This window comes from Rana temporaria, chromosome 12 (genome assembly GCF_905171775.1).
Source record: "Rana temporaria chromosome 12, aRanTem1.1, whole genome shotgun sequence".
Lineage (NCBI taxonomy): Eukaryota > Metazoa > Chordata > Amphibia > Anura > Ranidae > Rana > Rana temporaria.
Window position 1 is genome coordinate 84252202 of NC_053500.1, and position 21966 is coordinate 84274167.

At 43.8% G+C, this 21966-nt stretch overlaps 1 protein-coding gene across 5 annotated transcripts in view; it reads right to left on the bottom strand.

The window, feature by feature from the left end:
* Nucleotides 1-21966, bottom strand: part of CDK12 (cyclin dependent kinase 12) — a 425890-nt gene that overhangs the window by 100540 nt on the left and 303384 nt on the right. For all 5 annotated transcript variants that reach the window (XM_040331634.1, XM_040331633.1, XM_040331632.1 and 2 more), the window contains exon 12: nt 1373-1575. In XM_040331634.1, coding sequence (XP_040187568.1) covers nt 1373-1575 — 203 coding nt within the window. The remainder of the gene's footprint in view (nt 1-1372; nt 1576-21966) is intronic.

Below are 21966 nucleotides of genomic sequence, written 5' to 3' on the forward strand. Positions count from 1 at the left end.
CCATTGTTAAGTGAGGAGATCCCTGGTAGGGTACTCACAGAAAGGATGCAGGAGGAATGGGTTGTGCATGTCTCTCTAGCACAAGGCATCAGAAGTGCAGGAAAAACATTGAATGCACGTTCTCAGCCGATATGGTGGGTGGAAGTGCATCAAGGAGGTGAGTTGCAACCAAGTCGCAAAGTCAAACAAAGTACAGATCAGAAAAGACTGTCAAATTTAAAATGTGGAAATATTTATGGCGTCAAAGGCATTACAGGCAAGTATTTTGGGGGAAAAGAAATAAAGGAACCATGCTCCTAAATCAAAAATTACATATAATAAATCACCATAGTGAATAAACAAATAAATCTCATTTTAAAAATAATTATATATATATATATATATATATATATATATATATATATATATATATATATATATATATATATATATATATATACATACATACATACACACACATACATATATACACACACATACATACATACATACATACATACACACACACACACACAAATATACATGGTTTGGGCCTGCTTTTCTTCAGCATGGACAGGGAAGATGGTTAAAACTGATGGGAAGATGGATGGTGCCAAATACAGGACCATTCTGGAAGAAAACCTGATGGAATCTGCAAAAGACCTGAGACTGGGACGGAGATTTGTCTTCCAACAAGACAATGATCCAAAACATAAAGCAAAATCTACAATGGAATGGTTCACAAATAAACATATCCAGGTGTTAGAATGGCCAAGTCAAAGTCCAGACCTGAATCCAAACGAGAATCTGTGGAAAGAACTGAAAACTGCCGTTCACAAACGCTCTCCATCCAACCTCACTGAGCTGGAGCTGTTTTGCAAGGAGGAATGGGCAAAAATTTCAGTCTCTCGATGTGCAAAAGTGATAGAGACATACCCCAAGCAACTTACAGCTGTAATCGCAGCAAAAGGTGGCGCTACAAAGTATTAACTTAAGGGGGCTGAATAATTTTGCACGCCCAATTTTTCAGTTTTTTATTTGTTAAAAAAGTTTGAAATATCCAATAAATTTTGTTCCACTTCATGATTGTGTCCCACTTGTTGATTCTTCAAAAAAAAATTACAGTTTTATATCTATGTTTGAAGCCTGAAATGTGGCAAAAGGTCGCAAAGTTCAAGGGGGCCGAAAACTTTCGCAAGGCACTGAACACACACACACAAAAAACACACACACACACACACACACACACACACACACACACACACACACATGTATTTGGGGATTTCTTCTCAAAAAATAAGGGAGGAAATAAAGTTTCTCTTTAACACCTGTCTGATTTCTTGCAAAGAATTACAAATGTGCTTAAATATAAAGTTGACGAATGGCTACTTACCCAAGTCAGCTATAATAGGTTCTGTTTTGACAGGCTGAGAAGGGGCTGGGCTGCTGTTTTTGACAGTTTCTGTGCCAACTTCTGCTATACTTTCTTTTCTTGGAGCTTTGATGGCAGGTGGCTCTTCAAGTATAATGCCACTTTGCCGCTGTCTTCTGCGCTTCTTGCTCCATAACTCATGGCAGTCCTGCCAGTGGGGTAGGCTATGAGAAAGAATAATTATTATAATAAAAAGCCTGGTTTATAATGTTAAACAATACCAAGTTAAAGCTTATTCAGAGATTCTGCAAAGTTAGGATGTCATTTCAATCAGTATTTAAAAAAAAAAAAAGATTTAGTAAAACCTTGGATTGCGAGCATAATTCATAGTAGGTGAGGTTGAAAAAAAGACAAGTCCATTAAGTCCAACCTACAGTGGGTGACCGCGATATTGTGTCAATCTCGCTCCCTTTCTCTGCGAGATTGACCACCTACGAGCCCCATCGCGGGGGCCAGCGCCGAGCTGGCTTGCCGCGATGAAGACAAAGCCGTCATAGAAGCGACGGGAGATCCGACATTTGGTATGCATTCCTGAGAGGGAGAAGTCCACGCCAATTTTTAAATAAAAAACCGACATGGGTTCCCCCCCAGGAGCATACCAGGCCCTTAGGTCTGGTAGGTCTGGTATGGGTTGTAAGGAGACCCCCCCTACGCCGAAAAACCGACGTAGGGGGTCTCCCTACAATCCATACCAGACCCGTATCCAAAGCACGCTACCCGGCCGGCCAGGAAAGGAGTGGGGACGAGCGAGCGCCCCCCCTCCTGAGCCGTACCAGGCCGCATGCCCTCAACATGGGGGGGGTCGGGTGCTCTGGGGCAGGGGGGCGCACTGCGGGGGCCCCCCACTCCAGAGCACCCTATCCCCATGTTGATAAGGACAGGGCCTGTTCCCGACAACCCTGGCCGTTGGTTGTCAGGGTCTGCGGGCGGGGGGCTTATCGGAATCTGGGAGCACCCTCAAATAAGGGGGCCCCCAGATACCGGCCCCCCACCCTAAGTGAATGGATATGGGGTACATCGTACCCCTACCCATTCACCTGGAGGCAAAGTGTTAAAGTTAATAAACACACGACACAGGTTTTTTAAAATAATTGATTAGTCTGCTCCGGGGGCCGCCCCTGTCTTCTTTAGCTCTTGTAGCAGGGGGGGCTTCTTCCGCTCACCGGGGGGGGCTTCTATCTTCGCCGCTCTCCGCTATTGACTCGGCGCACCCCGGTTCTTCTCCCGATGTCCGGTGCCTTCTCCTTCAGCGCTGGCCGCCCGCTATCTTTGTGCGTTAGCTCAGTTACTAGCAGCCAGCCAGCACGCTCTTCTGTGACGTCATCTTCTCTTCTTCTCCCTTCTTCCGATGTTGACCCGTCGCCTCTTCTCGCTGCAATGACAGGTGCGCGGCTTGCATCCGACTTATATAGGCCTCACAGTCCCATCATGCTCCGGTACCTACCCACGTGGGTAGGTACCTGGTATGCTCCTGGGGGGGGGGAACCCATGTCGGTTTTTTCTTTAAAAATTGGCGTGGAGTTCTCCCTCTCAGGAATGCATACCAAATGCCGCACCTAGAATTAGCGGGAATCCAAGTCGGATCTCCCGTCGCTTCTATGACGCGCTCGCTGGAATGTGCTTTGTCTATTCCAGCGAGTGCGAGATGTCGGCACCATGTCGCCGAAAATCAGCGCGATGCTGTCATTCTCGGCAACATGTACTGTATGTGTGTGATTATATGTCAGTATTAAAAAAATAGGTAATCCAAGTAAATGCGCCCTTTTGATTCCCACCGCTGCGCTATGGAGGATAAATGAACAAAGTCTTACAGCTGCCGCTTTAGATCAAATAAATGTGAAAAAAATGTTGTATATAGTGATTTCAAACGATGTGATTAAACTCTCAAAAACGTATATACTCAGCAGCGCTACAGTGTATGGCGAGCCCACACACATAATCTAAATACAGTGTTAAATACAATACAGTGTTAAATTAGCTAATAAAGTTCCACAAACTAAAGAAATATATATATAAACCCGTTAATAAATTAAAGTGATAAAGCAAAAAGTTCATAAATAATGGGAAAATCTTGTAGTCTTCAATATCTTCCACCACACCAAAAGTGTTCATCAAATTGGCCACTCACCAGAATTGCCTCACACTCTCGTGTTTTGGCACAAAAGCATAAATTAGGATTTTCCAAATCAGTGTCACAGGATTCCACTTCCACCAATGTGATTATAATGGCTCCACATGAATGATAAAGAGAAGCGTACAATAGTGTAATATTGCAAGGCAATTTAATAAAACACCACATACAAATTTGCAATGGTTACACTCACATAAAAACGCTAAATTAAAAGCAGTGAATCACAGCAAAGCAAAAAAGACTTCCTCAATATCCTTCAGCTGGCAAACAGTGGTCACGGCGGACCTGCAATCAACGTGGATCACTCTCACCACTCCACCGCAATGCACTGCAAATCCCTGGTCTGAAAAATCCCACTATCGTCCGCTGGTTACAAACGAAGTGCTACACTCACAATCCTGTCACGTCGGTTCATACGTTCAAATGCTCACTGTGTAGCCAAGCCCCGACATGTTTCGTCACGGATGACTTAGCAGTACAGTGGGTATGGACTACTGTCTGGGTATATGTAGCCTTGAAGTATGGCAGTATAAGAGTACCAGGCAGTTGTCTTCTATGTGGTCATGTGGGGGACCTGCTTCTAGTGCTCCAGCATTATAGTGGATAAGGACTACTGTCTGGTTCTGTGGGACCTTGAGATATGGCAACAAAGGAGTACCGGGCAGGTGCGTTACTCTACATGGGATATATAGATTACAGATTAGAACCAACATTCTATCCGTACCCACTGTTAACATTAACATTTAACCGGACATAGGCATTAATATATGTACAAGTTATAGGTTTGCACTGAGCATGGGAAACCATTTATTTTTAATGTAATTAAGCACATATACCCATATATACACATAATGTGTTTTCGTCGTAGAATATATGAGTATGTATATGCTTTTTACATTTAAGTATTATTTGTCCATAAGGATGTTGTTTTATATATGCAATTATTAATTAATAATTCAGGCATAAATTAAATTTATATGTTCCCTGACACTATTATTGTTTGAACCGGTATAGTCTGCTTAGATGGTGAACTGTTGGTGGCGAGGCTTATGCGAGTTACTACGCCGCCTTCTAACATTACTTCCGCCTGCATTGCAAGGAACGATGTGGTTGGCTAATCTATGGAGTGGCCACCCATTCGCTCGTTAATTGGCTTGCTGCCGTTGTTGCACCCGATCGGAGGCTCCGACGTGCGCAAGCGCAATCTAATTTGTATTGAGTGTATAGAGATAAATAGAATGCATCGTGTGCTGTGTAGCAAATCCCATGAGTAAGTCATCCGTGACGAAACATGTCGGGGCGTGGCTACACAGTGAGCATTTGAACGTATGAACCGACGTGACAGAATTGTGAGTGTAGCACTTCGTTTGTAACCAGCGGACGATAGCAGGATTTTTCAGACCGGGGATTTGCAGTGCATTGCGGTTAAGTGGTGAGAGTTATCCAAGTTGATTGCAGGTCCGCCGTGACCACTGTTTGCCAGCTGAAGGATATTGAGGAAGTCTTATGTGAGTGTAACCATTGCAGATTTGTATGTGGCGTTTTATTAAATTGCCTTGCAATATTACACTATTGTACGCTTCTCTTTATCATTCATGTGGAGCCATTATAATCACATTGGTGGAAGTGAAATCTTGTGACACTGATTTGGAAAAAACTAATTTATGCTTTTGTGCCAAAACACGAGAGTGTGAGGCAATTTGTTCTGGTGAGTGGCCAATTTGATGGGTGAAGGAATCACTGAACACTTTTGGTGTGGTGGAAGATATTGAAGACTACAAGATTTTCCCATTATTTATGAACTTTTTGCTTTATCACTTTAATTTATTCACAGGTATATATATATATATATATATATATATATATATATATATATATATATATATATATATATATATATCTCTTTCTTTAGTTTATGGAACTTTATTATCTAATTTAACACTGTATTTAGATTATGTGTGTGGGCTCGCCATACACTGTAGCGCTGCTGAGTATATACGTTTTTGAGATAACTCAAAGATAGAGCTAACTTACGCACCTCCCCACCCAAGCCAATTTTCAGCTTTCAGCACTGTCGCACTTTGAATGGCAATTGCGCGGTCGTGCGACGTGGCTCCCAAACAAAATTGGCGTCCTTTTTTTCTTTTTTTCCCACAAAGAGAGCTTTCTTTTGGTGGTATTTGATCACCTCTGCGATTTTTTTTTTTTCGCAACTAAAAAAAGACTGACATTTTTTTAAAAAATTACGTTATTTTTTTTCTGTTAATTTTTTTTGTAAATAAGTACGTTTTCTCTTTCAATTACGGGCACTGATGGACATCGATGAGATGGCACTGACGGGCACAGATGAGGTGGCACTGATTGGCAGCGCTGGTATGCGGCACTGATGGGCACACATAGGCGGCACTGATGGGCACACATAGGCGGCACAGATGGGCACACATGGGCGGCACAGATGGGCACTCATGGGCGGAACTTATGGGTGGCACTGATGGATACTTATGGGTGGCACAGATGGGCACTGATAGGTGGGCACTGGGCATGGATGGGCACTGATAGGTGGGCACTGGGCATGGATGGGCACTGTGGAGTGGCACTGATGGACACTTGGGGTGGCACTGATGGACATTGTGGGGCAGCACTGATCTACCCATGTTGCCAGTCAGTGCCCATTTGTGGGCACTGATTGGCATCTTTTTTTTTTTTGCCCACCCTGGTGGTCCAGGGTGGGCTTCCCTGGTGGTCCAGTGTGGCGATCCGAGGGGGGGCTGCGCTGATAAACAATCAGCGCAAACCCCCCCTGTCAGGAGAGCCGCCGATTGGCTCTCCTATACTGGAGTCTGTCAGAACGCGAGTGAGGAAGAGCCATCAGCGGCTCTTCCTGTTTACATCGTGATCAGCCGTGATTGGACACGGCTGATCACGTGGTAAAGAGTCTCCACCGGAGGCTCTTTACCGAGATCGGAGATGCAGGGTGTCAGACTGACACCCCGCATCACCGATCGCCGCGCACCCCCACAGGCACTCGCGGCATGAAATCCTGCAGGACGTCCTGTCAGGATTTCAGAACCACTTCCCGGACGTAAATCGGCCATAGGCCGGGCAGGAAGTGGTTAATCACATCATTTGAAATCACTATTACACATTTTTTTCAAATTTATATGTCAGTATTACATTGTATATCCCTGTATGTTGTGGTCGTTCAGGTGCTTATATAATAGTTTTTAGAAACTATTGATGCTCCCTGCTAAAAACCACCGCCTGTGGAAGGGAATTCCACATCCTTGCCCCTCTTACAGTAAAGAACCCTCTACGCAGTCCAAGGTTAAACCTCTTTTCTTCTAATCTTATTGAGTGGCCACGTGTCTTATTAAACTCCCTTCCACTGAAAAGTTTTATCCCTATTGTGGGGTCACCAGTACGGTATTTGTAAACTAAAATCATATCCCCTCTCAAGCGTCTCTTCTTCAGAGAGAATAAGTTCAGTGCTCGTAATCTTTCTTCATACCCAATATTCTCCAGTCCCTTTATTAGCTTTGTTGCCCTTCTCTGTACTTGCTCCATTTCCAGTATATCCTTCCTGGGGACTGGTGCCCAGAACTGGACAGCATACTTCACGGGCTAGGACCAAAGTCTTGTAGAGTGGGAGAATTATCACTATCTCTGGAGGTAATCCCCTTTTAATGCATGCAAATATTCTGTTTGCTTTGTTAGCAGCAGCTTGGCATTGCATGTCATTGCTGAGATTATCATATATTAGGACTCCTATGTCCCTTTGTATCCTTGGTTCTCCCCCCAATGAGTAGATTGCATTCATATTTTTGCCACCCAAATTCATTCCAGAAACGTGCTTGTAATCCAAAGAACTTGTATATCAAAGCTAATTTCCCCATAAGAAATAATGAAAACTTAGATGATTCATTCTACAACCATTAATTTGTAAGTCCTTCAGTCTATAGTCCATATAAAAAAAGATTACAGTGGGGCAAAAAAGTATTTAGTCAGCCACCAATTGTGCAAGTTCTCCCACTTAAAAAGATGAAAGGCAGAGGGCGTGGCGACCGCTAACTGATGGCTCCTCTCTCTGATGGGTAATGTATCGATTACACGGCTGTCGGAAGCCCGCCAAACGACCCTGCTCGGCATGAGGAGACGCCTGCAAGACCAGCCGCAAACACTAAAACTGCCAGATTTCTTAACAGCGGTGAATCGCAGACTTCAACAAGATGGCCGCGGGAGCTATCCAGCGCCGCTAACTGCTGGACCTCTTGTGCCCGCACAGCAGGAGCTTACGGACTTCCCTTAACAAATACAGACTCAGCAGGTGCTGCGGAGGAAATCGGCTCCAGCAGTTCTAATTCACCCTATGGCTCTTAATCCAATAGAAGCCCAGGTAAAACAAGGCCAAGGCTGGATCCGGAGGCAATGAACAGTAACAGATACTCTGCACTTAATATGGAGGTGAGTGATTCCCATGGCGCTGATCCTGCCAACACGCCAAGCATTGACCCCATAGCTCAGTTTCCAACCACAGGGCAACCAATATCTGATATCACAATGAAAGATGCTGATGTCTCTCAGATCCTTAACTCATCCTGATATGATATCTTGCATACAACAATGCAGAGAAGAAGTGTGTGATCTGGGAGAGAGGGTTCACCAAGTAGAAACAAGGATATGCAATGTCACATCATCATTTAATGCATTAGTGGACTCTCACTCATCACAACAAGAAACCATCACAAAGCTTCAACTGAAGTTGGCCAACCTTGAAGATCGTTCCCGCAGAAATAATTAAAAAATCAGGGGGATACCCGAATCTACCTCCGCACAACAACTCCAGCACTATGCTCGTGATCTCTTCCAGACTGCTGCTCCTTCACTGTCCCCAATGGACCTCACCAAAGACAGGATTCACAGGGTACCAAGCCAGCTTTTCTACCATCAGAAGTGCCCAGAGGTGTGTTGCTGAGAGCTCATTTTTTTCAAGCCAAAGAAAAAAAGCTTGATGCATTCCGCAAAGTAGACAACTTGCCAGAACAAGCCAAAAATAAACAAGTGTTGCCAGACCTCTCTCAACACACGCTCCAACAACGTTGCAACATGGCGACACTCACCAAAGCCTTACGAAATAAGGTAATTTACCATTGGAAGTATCCAGCCAAACAACATCTCCTTTAATGGCTCCAACCATCTTGTCAACACCTTAAAGCAGTGTTTCTCAATTCCAGTCCTCAGGCCCCCCAACAGGTCAGGTTTTCAGGATTTCCCTCAGATGAAAAGGCTGTGGTGATTACTAAGGCAGTGAAACTGATCAAATCACCTGTGCAAAATAATGGAAATCCTGAAAACCTGACCTGTTGGGGGGGCCTGAGGACTGGAATTGAGAAACACTGCCTTAAAGGAAGGCCTCCACCTCCTGAAAAATTGGCATATTCTGCCACATGCACCGGATCCTGGCCCAGCCTCACAACAACATATTTTGCCCCACAAAGTCCAACAAGATTGGCAGATAATGCCTCAATGCAAAACCTCCTCAAAACACACCTTGTTGTGCTGTTATTAATACACCTGGTTCCCTGTTGGGAAAGATACAGTTCTAATTTTGACATTGAGCATTTCCTTAGTTCAAGCCTCAATACGTGATGAACCATCCTAGCAATTATCTGAATATCCTTATAACCACCCTCATGTTTCTCCTCCGCCTCTGTCGAGAAATCTGCTCACTGCAACCTTCTGTTACAAGCACCCGCCTCATTAACTCTCCACCTCACAATGTTAATCTGAACGTACCGCTGTTATGGAGCTCCTTATCTTCTGGAACTTAGACTATGGGTATTAAACTCCTTTCTATAAATGCAAGAGGCCTCAATCATCCTGCCAAAAGAAGATCCTTATGGAGGGAGGCACTCCCTCACAAAGCGGACATTTTGGCAGTACAAGAAACCCACTTCCACAAGTCGGCTACCCTGAAATGCTCACATGTAAGTTTTCCCCATGTTTTTACGTCCTCTTTTCCAGCAAAGAAGAGAGGAATAATGTTGGCCATAAGGGACAACTTAAAAGAACTTAAAGCGGTGGTTCACCCTCCTTAACAACAATGCAGCATAAAATCCGGCATAGTAGCGCGAGCTACACTATGCCGGTCTTAATTTTTTTATCCCCGTACTCACGGTTATATCGTACATAGACGATTCCGTCTGCCGCAGGGAATGGGCGTTCCTAGCAAGAGGGAGGGTGATTGACGGCCGGCTCTGGCACGTCACGCTCCCCGAAGACAGCCGGAGTAGGTCTCGGCTCTTCACGGCGCCTGCGCACAGGCTATGCGCAGGCGCCGTGAAGAGCCAAGCCTATTTCGGCTATTTCCGGAGAAGCGTGACGTGCCACGGCCGGCCGTCAATCACCTTCCCTGTCCATAGGAACGCACATTCCCCGGAATCTTCTATGTACGCTATAACAGTGAGTACGGGGGAAAAAAAATTAAGACCGGCATAGTGTAGCTCGCGCTTTTTTTTTTTTTTATATAGGGTGAACCCCCGCTTTAAAGTTCTTTAAACTTTATGCACCTAATTCGCACCAATGTAAGTTGATCAAAAAAGTAATCAAAAAAATATCCCAGGTGCGTGTTAGCAGCATATTAATATGTGGCGATTTTAATACTATTGTTGACAGTTATTTAGACACTACATCTTTGATCAGGAGTCCGTCCCACCTTTTTTGGGACCTCCTCATCAAAGAGGAGCTTACGATCTTTGGCATTGTCTGAATGCAAGTGAAAAGTATTTTACATATTATTCCCCATGACACAATTCTTATTTCAGGATAGATTTATTCTTGGCGGATAAGCTGCTGTTGGAGAGAATTTCTGACTCCTCTATCCAAGATATCACATGGTCCGACCATGCTCTGGTAAACGACGTAACAAAATAGCGCCGGGCGTACGTACGTTTGTGAATCGGCGTATCTAACTAATTAGCATATTCCTTGCGTAAATCGACGGAAGCGCCACCTAGCGGCCAGCGTAAATATGCAGCCTAAAATACGACGGTGTAAGACACTTACGCCAGTCGGATCTTAGGGAAATCTATGCGTAACTGATTCTATGAATCAGGCGTATAGATACGACGCCGCAACTCGGAGATATGCCGTCGTATCTCCTACCTGAATCTGGCCCTAGATGTTTTAGCGGTTGTTGCTCTTGTGCCCCTCTGTGTCGCACCGTCCGTATAGCAGCACAGGCAGCTGGTGCGGTGACACTGTTGAAAGCGAGGCTTGGAGCGCAGCGTGAGTCGCGGTGAAGTCATTAGAATGCGAAGACGTTTCGGAGCTGGCGCTTGTGATTGGCTTAGCGCACTCCTTTTTCAAGCATGATGCTTGAAAAAGGAGCGCGCTTAGCCAATCACAAGCGCCAGCTTCGAAACGTTGTCGCATTCTAGTGACGTCACCGCGACTCACGCTGCGCTCCAAGCCTCGCTTTCAACAGTGTCACCGCACCAGCTGCCTGTGCTGCTATACGGACAGTGCGACACAGAGGGGCACAAGAGCAACAACAGCTAAAACATCTAGTGCGGAAGGACGCCACTCTAGGGATCACTCACAGGATCTACATGCCGGATCTCCAATATTTATATGTAAGTGGATGCTGTTTACCTATAATTTATTAAAGCTCTTCGTCGTTAACCTGGAGGCGCCTTCTCTTCTCTTTTTCCTTAAAATGCAGCTAAAGGACCCGGCCAGGTTTGGCGATTCGGCACTGCGTCGCTTTAACAGACAATTGCGCGGTCGTGCGACGTGGCTCCCAAACAAAATTGGCGTCCTTTTTTCCCCACAAATAGAGCTTTCTTTTGGTGGTATTTGATCACCTCTGTGGTTTTTATTTTTGCGCTATAAACAAAAATAGAGCGACAATTTTGAAAAAAGCAATATTTTTTACTTTTTGCTATAATAAATATCCCCCAAAAATATATATAAAAAAAAATTTCCCTCAGTTTAGGCCGATACATATTCTACCTATTTTTGGTTAAAAAAAAAAATCGCAATAAACGTTTATCGGTTGGTTTGCGCCAAAATGTATAGCGTTTACAAAATGGGGATAGTTTTATTGCATTTTTATAAAAAAAAAATTTTTTTACTACTAATGGCGGCGATCAGCGATTTTTTTTGTGACTGCGACATTATGGCGGACACTTCGGACAATTTTGACACATTTTTGGGACCATTGTCATTTTCACAGCAAAAAATGCATGGTTTACTGTGAAAATGACAGTTGCCGTTTGGAGTTAACCACAGGGGCGCTGATAGGGTTATGTGTGACCTCATGTGTGTTTACAACTGTAGGGGGTGTGGGCTGTAGGTGTGACATCATCAATTGTGTATCCCTATAAAAAGGGATCACACGATCAATGCCGCAGCCACAGTGAAGAACGGGGAAGATGTGTTTACACACAGCTCTCCCCATTCTTCAGCTCTGGGGACTGATCGTGGGACTCCAGCGGTGATCGGGTCCTGGTCACGGAGCTTCGGACCGGGTCCAAGGGCGGGCGCCCGCGACCCACGGCTGGGTACTAGCACAGGACGTACGTGCATGTGCCCAGCCGTGCCATTCTGCCGACGTAAATGTGCAGGAGGCGGTCCTTAAGTCCTCCACCCATTACCTGTATTAATGGCACTGTTTGAAACTTATCAGTATAAAAAAACACTGTCCACAACTCAAACAGTCACACTCCAAACTCCACTATCAGATAGGAGAGACTGCCGCTCCAGGTGAGCACACCTAAGGCAATCAATGTCCACTCAGGAACCAACGGGTGCCGGCAATGCACAGAGCATGCAAAAAGAAGAAACGTATATGGACAGCCGCACTCCAATAAGTCTAAAAAAGACATGCCCTTTATTGGGTAAAAAGAAATGCACTACAAAAAAACAGCATACAGTGGGAAATAAACAGCTGACGCGTTTCACATTGAACCTCAATGCTTAGTCATAGCTATAAACGAAGAAAAAGAATTCAAGTATATATATATACAAGGTGATCGAAAATCCTTTCTTGGCCCGCCCAACATGTGATTGGTTCCCGCAAATTGCTGGAATCACAACCACATGCTGGACAGAGCAAATGACAGGACAAACATCTATGCATAGTAAGGTGAAAAAAAGCATGTAAATAACATGACCAATATGACAATTGAATAAGGTACAATACAATGTTAAATAAGTGTATATATGGTATACAGTATACGTACAAAATATGAAAGTGAAATATGTAGATATGCTAAAAATGGTGATATTGATCTTAAATAATAAGAAGTAAAATAAAATATAGGAAGGATATATATTATATATATATATATATATATATATATATATATATATATATATATGTCCCATGAGATATGGGATTGGTAAATGTTTATAATAAAAGAAAAAATATATATATTAAAACATAAAAATCCTTGCTATATGGCGTATGATGCCGCTTGTGCATGAAAGAGACAAGAATAAGATGATGTAAAAAAAAGTGTCATATAAATAAGTGGGTATACGTGCCCAGAATTTGTGTATATAATAGATGTTATAATGGTGTTAAAAGAAAAAGGAGCAACAAAGATATTGTATGGTACATCGCTAAGGGAAAATCACCCTATAGTTATATGTGTATATAAACAAGCATCTAATATTGTATGCTGTAAAAAGACCGACTGGGCGGTAAAATAATATATACGCAAAAATAAAAATGTATATATAAAAGGGGAATACCAGAGAATATCTTAAAGCATATGTAGTTTCTATGTTAATATCTTTTTTTTGTTTTTTAACCACTTCCCGACCGCCGCATGTATATGTACGTCCACAGAATGGCACATACAGGCAAATAGGCGTACATGTACGTCCTTGCCTTCTAGCGGGTGGGGGGTCCGATCGGGACCCCCCCCGCGCTACATGCGACGGTCGGGTTCCCTCAGGGAGAGATCCGGGACGACGGCGCAGCTATTTGTTTATAGCCGCTCCGTCGCGATCGCTCCCCGGGGCTGAAGGACGGGGAGAGCCGTGTGTAAACACGGCTTCAACGTGCTTCACTGTGGCGGCGTTTTGATCAAGTGATCCCTTATATAAGGGAGACTCGATCGATGACGTCAGTCCTACAGCCACACCCCCCTACAGTTGTAAACACACACTAGGTGAACCCTAACTCCTACAGCGCCCCCTGTGGTTAACTCCCAAACTGCAACTGTCATTTTCACAATAAACAATGCAATTTAAATGCATTTTTTGCTGTGAAAATGACAATGGTCCCAAAAATGTGTCAAAATTGTCCGAAGTGTCCGCCATAATGTCGCAGTCACGAAAAAAATCGCTAATCGTCGCCATTAGTAGTAAAAAAATTTTTTTTTATAAAAATGCAATAAAACTATCCCCTATTTTGCAAACGCTATAATTTTGCGCAAACCAATCGATAAACGCTTTATTGCGATTTTTTTTTACTAAAAATAGGTCAAAGAATACGTATCGGCCTAAACTGAGGTTTTTTTTTTTTAGATATGTTTTTGGGCGATATTTATTATAACAAAAAGTAAAAAATATTGCATTTTTTTCAAAATTGTCGCTCTATTTTTGTTTATAGCACAAAAAATAAAAACCGCAGAGGTGATCAAATACCACCAAAAGAAAGCTCTATATGTGGGGAAAAAAGGACGCCAATTTTGTTTGGAAAACACGTCGCACGACCGCGCAATTGTCTGTTAAAGCGACGCAGTGCCGAATCGCAAAACCTGGCCTGGGCATTTAGCTGCCTAAAGGTCCGGGGCTTAAGTGGTTAATGTATAAAATAAAAGTAGAATCCTCATAATCAATGTATGCAATAAAGTAACTAAGTACTGTAGTAATGTAAATATCGCAATTGCCCGATAGGTGTGTAAATAGAAATGCCAGCCTGAGGGTAAATGACCACAAGGATGGCAAAGGCTTGATAACCATAGAGCTGGCAGGAGCTAAGACACATGTGCATGTAAGCACCATAGACAGAAACACCATAGGGGGAGACCCATTAAGATAGCCTGTGACCTCAAAAAATAAGAAATATATTTTGTGTATGTATACACGTACCGTCTTTATCGGCGTATAGCGCGCACTTTTTTGCCCTGAAAATCATGGCAAAATCGTGGGTGCGCGGTATAGGCCGATACCCGCGCCGAGTTTAAATACTGCGCCGACATATACCGAGCGCAGTACACTCGGGTATAATCGGGCAGTCTCGGCTCCTTCCGCGCTCACGTCCTGGACGTACAGGACGTCAGCGCGAGAGTTGCCGAGCCTGCCCGACAATACAGTGTACTGCGCTCTGTATATGTCGGCGCAGTATTCAAACTCGGCGCGGGAAACGAGCGGGGAGGACGCGAGGACGCCGGACCCGACGAAGAGGACACCCGAAGTCGCAGACGGACGCCGGACCCGACTAGGCCGCCGCACAAGACACCAAAACTGTAAGTACAAAAAACGTTTTTCCACAGGAATCCGCTGAAACTTTAGGGGTGCGCGCTATACCCCAATAAATACGGTATGTAAAATGTACATATACATGATCGTGGCCAACACAGAAGAAAGGCCCATGAACGTAAGCATATTAAATGGGGTTACACAAAATAGACCCACTTAAAGTGAATAGTGGGTCCAATGTAGTAACAGTGCATGATTGTAATATGTGTAAACGCACACACGCGCAAATGAACAGTAGGCGCACGCGTGTAATATATGGATATACGCATAACATGGGTACACAAAAAGCTGAACCAAATCCATAGGACAGAGGGTATATGTGTAGTAGACAAAAACCGAACCACATCCAGAGTGGAAGAAGCAAAAGGGCTTGTAGTTGACACAAGAGATGAAGTCTCATATCTAAAGGTGACACGAAATCTATTGAATGAAGACCTATTCATTGTCATGAAAATGAATAAAAAATGAAAAAATTAAATTAAATGTGTAAACATATAGTCATGGCAATGAAGGTCATGAAAAGCTTCTCACTGAACAGTCAATCATAAAAGTGAGATACATCCCATTCAAATTAAGTCCCCTGGGAATTCTTGTGTGGAGAGAAAATATCCAAAAAAAACTCTCCTCTGCATAGGTTCTTGAACTTGTCCCCCCCCCCCTCTAATAGGAGTGGTGATTTTTTTCTATACCTTGAACAGTAAGGCTGGATATATCTTTGGAGTGTGTGATGTTCCAGTCTTTGGCCACATTAGTGTCATGATCTTTAACAATATCGTACAGAGGGTCACGTAGTCTGTCTTTCAGTCTACGGGTTGTATGACCTACATATTGGAGTTTACATGTACTGCAGCCAATAACATATGACAAATTTAGTATTGCAATTTATGAAATGTTTGATTGCAAAGCTTTTCTCACAAGAATGGGAATGGACATGTTGTCCAGTTTTAATTAGCTTGCAATATCTACATCCATTGACCCCACATCTAAAAGTGCCCTGGAACTGTAACCAGTTTGTGTTTTGACTCTGGAATAGGCTTGGGGACAACCTGCCACCAAGTGTGGGAGCTCTACTTGAAACTGTCCTGATCCCTTTCTCCAAAATGTGTTGGTAAGCGGTGTCATTATACAATATAGGTAAATATTTGTTAATGATAGACTTAATCTTACTAAATTCAGAACTATATGGAGTGGAGAAAACGGGAACATCACTGAAAGAGATGGTGTGTGGTTTTTGAATGGAGATGCCGGTATTACCCAAAAGAGAATCCCTAGATATAGTACTGGCTCTAGATAGAGCTCTGTTGATAATTTTAATAGGGTAACCTCTTTCTATGAACCTGTGTGACATATTGTTGGCCTCCAAGGAAAAGTTCTCAAGTGAGCTACACAGGCGTTTAAGTCTAAGAAATTGGCCATAGGGCACCGCATTAATGGTATGCCCTGGATGTGCAGAATCTGCCCGTAAAAGGGCATTTCCTGACGTTTATTTCCTATAGAGACTGGTGGTGATCTCACTGTTGGTGCCCGAGAGTTTAACATCTAAATATTCGATAGTGGTTGTCTGTAAATCTCCTGTACAGTTGAGGTTCAGACAATTATTTAGATAAAGAAGCCAAGTGTCCAGGTCAATGTGGCTGTCAGTGATGATAAATAACAGGTCGTCAATATAGCAACAGTAAAATGCAATATTCTTGTCTCTTTCACAAGCCACATCATACGCCATATAGCAAGGATTTTTGTGTTTTAATATATATATTTTTTCTTTTATTATAAACATTTACCAATCCCATATCTCATGGGACATGTGTGTGTATATATATATATATATATATATATATATATATATATATATATATATATATATATATATATATCCTTCCTATATTTTACTTCTTATTATTCTTTAAGATCAATATCACCATTTTTAGCACATCTACATATTTCACTTTCATATTTTGTACATATACTGTATACCATATATACACTTATTTACCATTGTATTGTACCTTATTCAATTGTCATATTGGTCATGTTATTTACATGCTTTTTTTCACCTTACTATGCATAGATGTTTGTCCTGTCATTTGCTCTGTCCAGCATGTGGTTGTGATTCGTGCAATTTGCGGGAACCAATCACATGTTGGGCGGGCCGAGAAAGGATTTTAGATCACTGTGTATATATATATTTCAATTATTTTTCTTTGTTTATAGCTATGACTAAGCATTGAGGTTCAATGTGAAAAAGACTTATTGGAGTGCGGCTGTCTAAGTTTCTTCTTTTTGCATCCAAACTCCACTATGGTGAAGACCAAAGAGCTGTCGAAGGACACCAGAAACAAAATTGTAGACCTGCATCAGGCTGGGAAGACTGAATCTGCAATAGGCAAGCAGCTTGGTGTGACAAAATCAACTGTGGGAGCAATAATTAGAAAATGGAAGACATACAAGACCACTGGTAATCTCCCTTGATCCGGGGCTCCACGCAAGATAATTTTAACACTGTGGGGTCAAAATGATCACAAGAACGGTGAGCAAAAGTCCCAGAACCACACAGGGGGACCTAGTGAATGACCTGCAGAGAGCTGGGACCAACGTAACAAAGGCTACCATCAGTAACGCTACGCCGCCAGGGAATCAGATCCTGCAGTGCCAGACGTGTGTCCCCCCTGCCAGTACATGTCCGGGCCCGTCTGAGGTTTGCTAGAGAGCATTTGGATGGTCCAGAAGAGGATTGGGAGAATGTCATATGGTCCGATGAAACCAAAGTAGAACTGTTTGGTAGAAACACAACTCGTCGTGTTTGGAAGAGAGAGAATGCTGAGTTGCAATCAAATAACACCATACCTACTATGAAGCATGGGGGTGGCAACATCATGCTTTGGGGCTGTTTCTCTGCAAAGGGAACAGGACGATCTGTGTACATGAAAGAATGAATGGGGCCATGTATCGTGAGATTTTGAGTGCAAACCTCCTCCCATCAGCAAGGGCATTGAAGATGAAACGTTGCTGGTTCTTTCAGCATGACAATGATCCCAAACACACTGCCTGGGCAATGAAGGAGTGGCTTCATAAGAAGCATTTTAAGGTCCTAGAGTGGCCTAGCTAGTCTCCAGATCTCAACCCCATATAAAACCTTTGGAGGGAGTTGAAAGTCTGTGTTGCCCAGCAACAGCCCCAAATCATCACTGCTCTAGAGGAGATCTTCATGGAGGAATAGTCCAACATACCAGCAACAGTGTGTGACAACCTTGTGAAGACTTACAGAAAACGTTTGACCTCTGTCAACAAAGGGTATATAACAAAGTATTGAGATGAACTTTTGATATTGACCAAATACTTATTTTCCACCATAATTTGCAAATAAATTATTTCCAAATGAGACAATGTCATCGTCTGGATTTGTTTCCAGATTTTGTCTCATAGTTGAGATATACCTATGATGACAATTACAGCCCTCTCATCTTTTTAGGTGGGGGAACTTGCACAATTGGTGGCTAACTGAATACTTTTTTTCCCCACTGTATAGTAATTAGGGTTGTCCAGATACCGATACCAGTATCGGTATCGGGACCGATACCGAGTATTTGCGCTAGTACTCGTACTCGCTCAAATACTCCCGATACCAAAATAGAATACTTTTTTTTTTTTTTTGTGACATCGAGCGGTGCATAGAGGCAGGGCCGGATTAACCGTGGGGCTGATTGAGCTGCAGCTCCAGGCCCCCATCATAATATAGGCCCAAACTTAATTCTCTCACCAGGGCCCGGCGGCCGGCCGACGACCGCTATATAATAAATCCACACGTCCAGGCAGCTGCAGCCTGCATTATGATATAGGCCCAATTGACGCAGTGAACAACATTTAATCACGGGCCGTGGGCCGCGAGTAGCGGCTATGATTCACAGCAGAGCCGCGGCTATCCACAACAACACAGCCTCTTGTAGCGCGGGCGGTGCCAGTGCGCCGAGGCTGAGCGTGCTCCTCCCCTTCAGTACTGTACTGAACACAGACACTGACTGTAGGCGGAGCTTGACGTCCCCCGGCGGCGTGCGTGACGTCATCCAGAGGCCGTCCCCGGCGTCCTAGGAGTCTCCATTGCCTTGCGAAAGGACCGCACTGCACGATCGACAGGAAAAGTACAGTAAAAAGCAAGTAAGCCATGAGCGCTGGGGAAGTCACTGTCATACAGATGAGATAATGTTTAATTGTGCAGAAGAAGTGTGGGTACAGTACTGGCTGCAACGAACCTGAAGTGGTTAACTTTTTTTTTTTTTTGGGGGGTGGGGGTGCTATATCAGTGCAGGGAGGCAGCTTATTAGTGCATCTCATCAGTGCCACATTTATGAGTGCCATCCAATCGATGCCAGTGCCACCTATCAGTGCCATCCATTTATGAGTGCCATCCAATCAATGCCAGTGCCACCTATCAGTGCCATTGGATGGCACTGATAGGTGGCACTGGCATTGATTGAATGGCACTCATAAATGGATGGCACTGATAGGTGGCACTGGCATTGATTGGGTGGCACTGATGAGATGCATTAATAAGCTGCCTCCCTGTACTGATGCACTAATGGGCACTGATCTGCACTGATAGGTGGCACTGGCTAGCTGCACTTTTGGGCACTGGCACCGATGAGCTGCACTGAAAGGTGGCACTGGCAGTGATCACTCCTTCAATGACATGTAGTTTTCCAGTACCGTATGCTAAAAAACAGCCCCACACCATGATGTACCAGTTCTTCATGATTCTAAAGAAAATATCCTTAGTCTGTATTGTGGTTTGAAAATGGTCACATGACATTTAAAAAAAGTATCGATATTCGGTATCGGCGACTACTTGAAAAAAAGTATCGGTACTTGTACTCGGTCCTAAAAAAGTGGTATCGGGACAACCCTAATAGTAATGCAACTTAAAGTAATTTCGGATCCAAATCACATCAATTAGGATGAGGATCCGACTTGGGGTTCATGCACACTGCAGCTAAAAAAAAAAAAAAAAAAAAAAAAAAAGCTGCTTTTACAGGCATTTGAACTTTTATTTCGGCTTGAAGCCTGTGCTTTTTTGTGCACTTGTACATGTTTTTATTGAGCTTCTTTGATCGTAAACTTTTCCACAAAGTCTGCGGGCACAAGTCGGACACTGCTGCTGGCATAAACTGGTTTGGCGACATTGGGACTGGTGTGGCACTGATCAGGAACACCGTTTCTAGCTACACTGGTCTGGCAACACTGACTGGCTGTACCATTTGGGCTCCTTCACACGAGGTGGGGGTGGTAAAACCTTTCAGGTGAACTCTTCAGAGGAGTACCGCAGATATTAAATGAGTCCTTTTGGCGACACAGAATGATGTGGCGGTGATCAGGGACACTAAATGGCTGCATAGGTCTGGCGACATTGTACTGCTGAGGCTTTGGTCAGAGACAATGACCGAGTGCGCTGACATCACCACCGGCACAGCAGTACAATGTCACCATAGTGACACTGCACTTGCTCTGGTGACAGTATGTTAAAAATAATGTTAGTTTTATTTTGTTTTACATATGGTCACCAGAACAGTGCAGTGTCACTATGGTGACATCATACTACTGTGGCTGCTGCACCAGCATATAGTGTCATTAGTACAGCCATTATTACCTCTGATCAATAGGCACAGCACTATCACCAGTAGAAGTATAGCCAAAAAATCTTTACTATGGCCAGTTCAATACTACTAAAAACTCTTTTGAAAAATTAAGAAAAACCTGCAAAAATGTTCAGATGCCACAGAGAGAAACTTTAGTTTTCCTTTTTACAGGCTTGTTCTCTATATTTGTACCTGGTGATCTTATCTTGCCGTACTACATTGAACTAAAAATAGGTGTTGTCACCCCAGAATACACTTTTGATTTGGACTACAAACACCTCATCCACCAATTTATCTTATATAGGGAGCAGATGTTTGATAATCCACTGACAAACAAAAGCTGAGAAGATTGTTTGAATTACTAGTTCAGTGCACAAAAAAATAACAAAGTAGCTTGCCTCCTCGAGAACACCCTGAACTGTTGATTTAATACCCCTGACGGGGGCAAGGACCGGAATGGTCGCATAAAAACGCAGCTCCGGTGAAACGGGGATACAGCACCAAAACGTAATCTGATCAGCGGTGATCACCTTCTAACGTACCGGCGCTCTCATCCTGCTGCCCATCCGTGGGATGACGAACAAACGCAAGGGCCCCCAGCGGCCTCAGAAGCTAACCGAATACTTTGCCTGGGAGCAAAGACAAGATGGCGCCGAATCTCCCAGACCATCTGCCAGCACTCCACAGACGACTCAATCCAAAAGCAAGACAGCGAAACGAACTTCCCCGACGGCTGGAAAACAATCTCCTGTCCCTTCCTCCGCCTCCGGGAGCCCAGAAAAGACAAGACCTAAGCTGGATGACAAAGGTCACACTCCTGAGGTTAGTGCGAGCCTGGACTCTGGGGATGATACCAGGGAACTCCCTGACTCCATCGACCGCTTCCCTACCAATAACCAACCTGTGCTAGATACTACGCTTAAGGACATGTTGGTGTCCCTTAGAACCTCGCTGCACGGCGATATGATGTCCTGTATGCGCAAGTTTGGCAGGGAACTGCACGATGTATCCGCCAGGGTGGACCATGTGGAAACTAAAATGGGGGAGTACGCCGACACCATCAATAGCTTGGTGGATGCCCACGACGCCAGAGATGAGGAGATGGAAGCGGTAAGGGCCAAAATTGCAGACATTGAGGACCGAGCTCGGAGGAACAACCTTAAAATACGGGGAGTCCCTGAAACGGTTCAACAATCGGACTTGCTAGACCATGTCACTGACATAATAACCTCAATTCTGCCCGGCGCGACAGCGCTAGATGTCACCATGGATAGGATCCACAGGCTGCCTAAACCTCCGCATCT